At 39.0% G+C, this 9,182-nt stretch overlaps 1 protein-coding gene across 8 annotated transcripts in view; it reads right to left on the reverse strand.

Moving 5' to 3' along the window:
- LOC143420869 (uncharacterized) overlaps positions 1–9,182 on the reverse strand; it is a 34,411-nt gene that overhangs the window by 5,215 nt on the left and 20,014 nt on the right. For 5 of the 8 annotated variants that reach the window (XM_076889382.1, XM_076889375.1, XM_076889376.1 and 2 more), the window contains 3 exons: positions 7,818–7,873; positions 7,670–7,723; positions 7,529–7,570 (listed from right to left, as the gene is read on the reverse strand). In XM_076889382.1, the coding sequence (XP_076745497.1) occupies positions 7,529–7,570; positions 7,670–7,723; positions 7,818–7,873 (152 nt within the window). Of the gene's footprint in view, positions 1–5,519; positions 6,547–7,528; positions 7,571–7,669; positions 7,724–7,817; positions 7,874–9,182 lie in introns of those variants that run through there. The other 3 variants (XM_076889379.1, XM_076889381.1, XM_076889380.1) reach the window with 3 other exon arrangements.

Raw genomic sequence — 9,182 nt, forward strand, 5'->3', positions numbered from 1 at the left:
AAGCTCAGACTCCCAAAGTTTCACAGGAAGAACATAACAATCTGATAAACAACTACGATGTCCAAGTTGACATACTCAAACAACAAAATAAGGCCTTAGAAAATACGGTTAGTGACCTTACCAAAAAGATGTGGAATGGACGGGAAGCGATGAGACAAATGGAAAAGAACTTTCAAGAACAAAGGAAGCTACTCGAAAATCTCCGAGGAGAATTCGAGGAAATTTAGCACAACTACGACTTTGGCCCTCCCTATTAAAGCTGGTTAACGCAAGTTCAATAGGGCTATAACTTAGACAATGGAAGTTCATTTGATTTAATTGGCCCAAAATGAGTGACTGCACCCAGACACTCAGTAGCAAAAAAATTACAGAGATTCAAGAGAGAAAACTGTTTCTGCATAGACTCCTATAGTAGTGCAAGTCGTGTCATCGCTTGGTGTCCTGCATAGAGTGCAGGTTTAAGGTATCTACGTATCTTTCAGAATTAGAAGCTATGCTGCGTCAGGGGTTATAACAGCTGTGCCCCCCCCCAACCGGTCGAGGCAGATGGCCGCCCCTCACTGAGCCTGGTTCTGCCGAAAGTTTCTTCCTGTTAAAAGGGAGTTTTTCTTTCCCACCGTCACCAAGTCTAAGGAGCTTGGAGAAAAGCGCCTGGACTTCTTTAACTTAAAGAAGTCCAGGCGCTTTTCTTTCCAAGCTCCTTAGACTACTATGGCCTTGATGACTGATAACCTTCACAGACACTGTCATCAAGGGTTTGCTCACAGGGGATCATCTGATTGTTGGGGGGTTTTCTCTCTTATATTGTATGGTCTTTACCTTACAATATAAACAGCCGAGAAGCGGCTATTTTTGCGATCCGGTGCTTTAGAAATACATCTTAGCTGAACTGAACTCCATAACATCTGGACCGAAATGCCTACACACAACGGTAGGCATTTCAATCAAGAGCTCTGTCCAAAACGTTCAATGACAAGCATCAGCACCAGGATTGTTTTTTAGCTCACCAACAGTTTTTTTATTGTAACTGCAACTTTGTAAGACTGGGTTGGGAGATGTTCTTGTGGTGAGCTTTTATTCACATAATTGGTTTCTTTAATAGTGAAATAAAATAAATTTGTATAACTGGAAACAGCGTTCTCATGTGTGATTATCACATTGTATTCTTTAAACCATGTAACAGAATATGTAATATATATAATTTACTCATAGTAATATTAATATCTAATGTGATTGAGTTTCCTCATCTCTACTTATGTGCTGATGTGTTCACTGAGGCCATTGTATGGTCCATTTTGGCTGCATTTCCATGTTTTAAACATGAAATTTGCTTATTTAAAGGGTGTCTCATGTATCTCTTATGCAGAAATATGTGTTGCCTAGCTGGACAAATGTAGCACAGGTCTACTATTATTGGCCTAATGTGAGACACTACAATGACTGGTTTTTACGGAGCCCCTCTGATGACATGGTCCAAAAAAATAAATAAATTGTGGCCACAAAATACTACTTCGTGGGCACGAAATAGGTGTAACGTGCCCACGAAATGCTAATTTGTGGGAACGAAACACTTGATCCTTCCCAGGCCCTTGCAGTTGGTTGACAATAAAATCTATCCCAGCGTCCGGGTCGTATTTACGTCTGCAAAGCAACTGGGCTCTCAATATCCTGTTTAAATGTCTCTCTGGAATAATGGTTCCTTGCAGTGCCAGGCTTTTCAAAATGCATTTGTAGCTCATTCCCAGCCTAAAATTGTCAGGGATCTGAGTGACCTAGAGTCCCTGAACAATTGTGGACTACTTATTTATTTTTTGGACCATGTCATCAGAGGGGCTCCGTAGGTTTTAAGCAATCATGGTAAGTGTTACACAAAACCGATGTTTACTAATATTAGGAGACGCGAAGACCTCCTGTGAATCAGTGTGCTTCTTTTTCTTTCGAATTCAAAGAGGATGGGCTGCAGCAGCAACAGGCCTCATCAAGTGCTACTCCTGTCAGCTAAGAACAGGAAACTGAAGCTACTATTTGCACGCATCACCAAAATTGGACTACAGAAGATGGTGTAATGATTTTTTTTCGGTCTGATGATTCTCGATATCTGCCGTGACATTTGGATGTTAGGGTCAGAATTTGGCATAAACAACATAAAAGCATGGATCTATCCTACGTTTAGGCTTCTGGTGGTATAATGGTGTGGGGGATATTCTCTTGGCCCCCTAGTATAAACTAAGCATCATGTAAACGCAACAGCCTACCTGAGTATTCTTGCTGATCATGTCCATCCCTTTATGAGCACAGTTTACCCGTCGTCTAGTGGCTGCTTACAGCAGGAAAATGCACCATTTCTCAAAGCTCAAATCATCATAAACCTGGTTTCTTGAACACGACAATGAGTTCACTATACTCAAAGAGCCTCCACAGCTAGATCTCAGTCCTAATCAAATCCCTGAGTGAATATATACACTCAATAAAAGATTTGAGGAGTTTGAAAATGATGTGAATCATTTGCTTTGCTTCACAGCAAAGCAAATTATATTAATATAATATATATAAATTATATTATATTACTAATTACTAATATTTTTGTTTTGTTTTGTTTTGTTTTGTGTGTGTGTGTGTGTGTGTGTGTGTGTGTGTGTGTGTGTGTGTGTGTGTGTGTGTGTGTGTGCTGACATATCGGCTAACATTAAAGAGAAACATAAATTAGCTAACATTAACTGTTTTCAAATTAGTTAGTCAATGAGTTAGTTAAGATGGTTGTAGTATTATTTTTGTGTGAGTGTTGTTAACTGAGTGTAACAAACTTGCGTTAGTGTCAGTATGTTAGCATTTAAACAAGCTAATGTAAAATGGGTAATATGATTGGCTTGTCTTATTATGTGCCTATTGCCACATAATAAGACAAACAACATACACCTAAGGTCATAGTCATTTTGGGATATTAAAAAAATAGATTTAGTTTATATTTTTCCACTAAAGACTGCTGCAGCTCCTTAATGTTGATGTAGCTGGTCTCTTGAAAGTGTGTAACATTAGTAGCATGTAGCCAAAGCCTCTACAAATGTGCATACAGATAGGATGATGTAGCTACTAAAACTCTGCCATGAACTCATGAAGGGGCTGCAGTGATAAAGAAAGGCAGTGAAACGCTGTAGTTGATGTAGCTGGGACCTGGACTTCATCTTATTTTGTGGGATAACAAGAAAACAAAAAGCTTCTATGCAAAAAAAACCCCGAGTCTTTCGGCTGAGGAAATATGACTTTTTACATGCTAGATGGAGCTTCTTGTCCCACGGGTTACCTACATCTGATAATAAAACTGTTCGGGAACAAACAGGAAGAGTAAACGGATGTAAGTTACTGATGTGGTTACATGGTGGAAAAGCAGGGCTTTAAGCAGCTAGTTAAAAAGTGTGACCTAAGATATGATATATAGGTAAGAAACATTTTTCATTTTTTATTATGTGACAATATTGTGCAGCTCTTAAAGCGTTACAAGGTTCATTTTGTCATGGTCCTGGGTCGTTGACCCAGCGTTTTGTGTTTTGTGACTATTTCCCTCTGTTCTAGTTATTCTGTGTCCTCCCCCCTTGTGTCCGGTTCGGGTTCTAGATTTCCTGTTTTACTTTGTAGGTCTGTGTCTCGTTATGCCCATTAAGTTCCAGCTGTGTCCCCTCCTGTGTGCCATTTCCTCATTACCTGGTGTGTGTATTTATAGTTGGTGTCTGCCTGTGCTCCTCGTCGGCTCGTCTGCACTCATCCGTGTATTTCTGCGTATCTCTGCATTCATCTGCGTTCCATGGTGTCCTGTCTCTGCGTCCCTCTGCCCCGCACCCCCTTTGTACGGTCTCAGGTTTGCTATTTAGTTTCTCCCAGTTTAGGTTTCCGTTTGTAAAGTACTCATACCTCGTTGCCTGTTTTTGTCACCGCCACCTTTGTAAATAAAACATCACTCGTATCATCAGTTTGCTGCATCTTGGGTCCTCCTTTTCCTCCACACCACACGGCTCCCTCCGCCAGCCGTGACACATTTACTTTAGTTATTGTTATTAAAATAAAGCGTTAAGCAATTAGTATCCAGTTGTTAAGTGATGACGTATGAACCTTGCTTCCCGGTCTAAACTACTCTGCATTTATTAAGGCTGTTGTGTCTTTAACTTGTTTTAATGCTTTGTATCTTGTTCTGTTTAATCTGAACAATAATCCATCCACAATATCTCAGTTGTTCTCCTGACTGAAGTTTGGTCTGTTTACAGCATCCTGCCATGCAGTTGCATTTGTCCCAAACCATCGGGAACCCTCACGTTAACTTTTGAACTTTTTTTAACGTTCGTCCTCCAGCTTCACTGTCTTTATATTATGCTAACCATAGCTGTGTAGCTAGCCACCACATAGCAAATCATTATTACGGGTGGGTTTCGATAATCGGTTTTCCAATTAAAATCGATTTTAGCTTGAATAAAGCGATATAGATTCATTAAATACTGAATCGATTTTTAAATATAAATGTATTTTGCCAGAAACGCCAGAATTTCAGGTTAAAGCTCACAAAACTATTTCAGCAACCACTAAAGAGCTAAAAAAGCAAATGAGAGTAAACGGATTCCACACAAAGACGTAAACACAAAGCGCAGACCCGACGCATCAGAATCTGCGAGATGTCGGCATCCTCACCCAACAGACACGCCATCTGGGCTGAAAGCTGACAGCTCACAGATTCTGAAGCTGCAGGTTTCATCATTGTGACCAAAATTCACCGAACCGGAAGCAAAAGAAGATCAAAGCTACACTTCACGTAAACATCGTCATGAATTCTCTCTTACTTTTACTGTTTTGCTTCCACCACGATGAAATCACATTTCCTGCACAGTTCTCTCTCTCAATGTATTTCCCATCTCAAATCTCTGTTTTCTGCATTATTTGCTAGCTTATTGCCCTCCAGTCTAATGTTGTTTACAGCGCTGTCAGCCGCTGTCTTTTTTAAAAAAAAATGACTTCCAACAAGAAATGTCAAACTTTTTAAAATTATGCCGAACTGCAAAAGGCTTAGCTGTGTCTCTAGTAAAACCTCTGTAACTTTGCTCTGCTTCACTTCAGCAGCATCAGGTAATGTTCATATGCTGATTCATGGTTTTCTTCAGTTTTTGTTCTACTGCAGAATATTTTTAATGTTATCTACTGTAAAAAGCCAGGCCAGGAAAATCTCCTTCATGTTTTTCTGTTTTATCCTCAGTTACTTTGACACAAAGAGCTAAATCTCTGCTAACTTCAAGCTCCACTAAACTTCATAAATTCTGTTTTCACGGATGCCTGGATGTTAAACTTTATTGTTACACCTGGTAGAGCAGCCACACTGATCATTTTATAAAGATGAAAGATTTTAGACAGTTTGTAACTCTCAGTGATGACGCAAAATTTTCCATGGAAAAAGAGTACCGAGAGTATTATTGCTAATTGTGTTGATTCAAGTTCCAGTTCCAGTTTTGTAACTGTAATGCTGAGAAAATACAGACACTTGATTAACAAAGTATGTTTGGTTTATTAGATTACTACTTTTAAAATATTTAGAACTGATATTATAGGTAGTATTAGTTAAAGAAGAGCAGTGTACAAAATATATTTATCATAGAATTAAGTCAGCATATAATACATGTATTTGTAATTATAATATAGAAGTAGTAGTACTTGCATTTTAGCCATAGCAGAAGTAGTAGCACTTTGCTTCAGCAGTAGCAAGAAATTAAACTTAAAGTACCTAAAGTAAAAGTATTCCTGTGTACTCAGAACATAATACCTTTGAATAATTTTGACATTAAGAAATAAAGTTGCAGTTACAGGTGAAAATCCATTACCCTAAACACGATGAAATCACTTCAACATGAGACAACAGATTTGTGTTACAGGAAAAAACACAGATCATGTGGAATCAACATGATTCTTATGCAATCTTATATGAATAAAACTAATAAAAATTAGGTCAGGGAAAAAAAATATTCTTTTTTGGCAAGCTGGACTCTCCGCATCCATCATTAGAACATAAGCGAATACTTTTTTGAAGACCGCTGGTCCATCTCCCCTGCAAAGGTGAATTGGAGAATCAATGCTGAGGCACACTGAAACTGTTTGTGTTGCCCAACACCTTCATAAATTAGCTGTGTTATTTTGGTTATTCCTTTAATTTGTCACATGTGTGTGCATAGCCCCCTCTAATAGGCACAAGAGCTTGACAGTCAGGGCTTTTCATCTTCTTTAATAATTAAACAAAACATGCAATCCATATACACCGATTAGATTTAACATTATGACGACCTGCCTACAGGTATGGATTGTGGTGTGGTATCTGCCACCAAGATGTTAGCTAACGATCCTTTAAGTCGTGGAAGTGGTGAGGTGGGACCTCCACCAATCGATCTTGTTTGTCCAGCACATCCCACAGATGCTCGTTTGGATTGAGATCTGGAGAATTTGGAGACCAAGTCAACACTCGTTGTGCTCCTCAAATCATTCCTGAACCATTTCTGGTTTGTGGCTGGGCGCATTATTCTGCTAAAAGAGGCAACAGCCATATATGAATACAGTTTCCATGAAAGGGTGACCACAGCTTGCAACAAGCTTAGGTAGGTGTTATGGGTCAAAATAACATCCACATGATGGCAGGACACAAGTGATGTGATGCACTCTGTATTCTTACACCTTTCTATCAGAACCAGCATAACCTTTTCAGCAATTTGAGCTACGTTGCTCGTCTGTTGGTTTGGACCGAATAGGCCAGCTTTTGCTCCCCATATGCATCAGTGAGCCCTGGCTGCACATGACCGTGCTGCTGGCTCACCATCGTTCCTTCTTTGCCCAACTCTTGAGGTTTGATAGATACTCCAGACTGGGAACACTCAACCCCATCACAATTTGGACCTCATCAGATTCACTCACATCTTTACTCTTGCACATTTTTGCTGTTTCTGACACGTCAGCTTTCAGGACAAAATGTTCACTTGCTCCCTAATAGATCTCACCCACTAACAGCTGCCACGATAAAGAGATTATCAGCGTTACTCACTTCAGCCTGCCTCACCTATTTTTTCCTCGTTTTAGATCTATTATTGATTTCAGTGAGTCTTTTGTTTTTTCTGTTTTGTTTTTTGCTTCTTTGGACTCCTGGGCCCAGAATGCCCATTGGATAACCTTGCCCAGGGGAAGTATGTATTACCTCTTTTGTTGCTACATAATAATTTAAACCTCCACTGGCTCACAGGTAAGTATGTATCACTTACAAGATTCTTCTCACTTAAAATCCTTCCTCAGTACCCGTCCAGACTCCTTCACGCATACACACATTTTGGGATACTATGGTCCTCAACCACCGGTCTGATTTCTGTTATTTTTTCTTAGTCAGTATAATCCACAAGTTATTTGTCAATCAGATGCTTCGTTTTCACGTCTACTTGGACTCTTGATTTCAATTTCTCGATTAAGTGATTACAAAAAAAACACAGAACAAAAGCACAAACTTGACAAAAATGAAACTGACCTGCATCTTTCAGGAAGTCTGAATTTTCATAGTCGTCGTCGTCTGTTTGGTGAAACAATAGTTTGAATGAGTTGAACTCTTTATTCGCCAATCGACTTCTCACATCTCGAATGGAGTCAGAAAATATAAGGCTGGACGTACCGTTTGTTAATTCTATCGATGGGAAAACGTTTCCATACACTCCTGGAATGTCATCTGCAAAAACACAAAATACCCACGTAAAAAGTGTTAAGCAAAAATCAGTCAGCTTTTTAAAAATCTGTGATTATTTTAAAGCAAAATCACTCACCCAGTCCGTTGTTAAGGGTTTTTTCATTTACGTACAGCGACTCACTGATTGGATTGCTATAAAATAAACAAACAACCAAACACTCATCACTTTATCGCTTTGTGTAAACATATACAAAAACTAAAGTGTATGCTCTTTAAACGTTTTATATTGACAGTTTCATAAATAATAACAGGACTTGGTTAACCGAGGGACAAAAGCTCCATGAATCCAGCTCAAAATGCAAAAAAAACTGCAGTTCCTTAAATGGCCACTTGAGGCGGGCTGCAAAAGTAAGCCAACACCAATGGACTCTGATGTTAAAATGCCCGCATTTCCAGGATTAAACTGCATGTTTGCAGCCTGTTAAACAACTCTACATGGGGTGAATTATTTTATCGTACGTCTATTTTGAAACTGGTGAGGCTGTGAAAGGTTGTGAAAGCTTTGATTGAGAGGCGTTATGACACGGGAAGCTGCTAAGAACACTGAACAGCTGTCAGCTCTGCCAGGAGAAGTCACTAAACAGTTGTTGAGTTTTGGTGCATTTTTAATGCAGTTGTCTGAAAAGTAATATGGCTTACTGTGTGGTACAGATCCTTTAATTAGCAAATAGGTGTTCACCTGAACCTTTTGGTCTAAAAAAGCTGTAAGACTGAGATTTCAATATGTACCAGTGGTTGACGGCACCATCTTTTATGTATTTGGTTTTATTTCCATTTTCTCTCTCCTTTTTCACATAAATAGTTATACAACTGTAAATCACCTTTAAATACTCACTATACAAGAGAAGTGCAAACAAGCCAACATAACCAATGGTGAAACCATAACAGGACAAATGCTCTATTGTGGTCCACATTCTAATTGCTTTCACATAACTGTGTTATACAGTTCTACATTACCATATGAATAAAAACTCATCTTTATGTTTGATTGTTGCACCTTTCTGCAGATGAATTACTCCCAGAATTGGAGTGTAGTAGGGCTCCAATGATTTATCAAGTAATTCGATTATAAAAAATTCTCGACACAAATTCTTTGCTTCAATGCCTCGTTTAATTCATGACTCTGTCCCATACCGATGTCCTAAACTATGCAATGAGCGTTTCACCCACATTTGCGACTGAAAACAGACCTGCAATACAAACTTATTCAGGAGCAGCGTGTGAAAAAGAGGTTGACAACATTAAGCCAAAGCAACACCCAGTTTTAAATAAAAACACAGTGAGGATGACGCTGGCACAGTTAAATGTGAAACCAGTGTTCCAGATTAACTGGTTTTTACATTAACTGGTCATAAGTGTCCATGTATTCCACTCTGCGTGTTGCAGATGTTGGATCCATTGCAGATGTGCAAAAAGAACAATTACACTAAGTTATATAAGT

Source organism: Maylandia zebra, linkage group LG10, assembly GCF_041146795.1.
Source record: "Maylandia zebra isolate NMK-2024a linkage group LG10, Mzebra_GT3a, whole genome shotgun sequence".
Taxonomy (NCBI): Eukaryota; Metazoa; Chordata; class Actinopteri; order Cichliformes; family Cichlidae; genus Maylandia; species Maylandia zebra.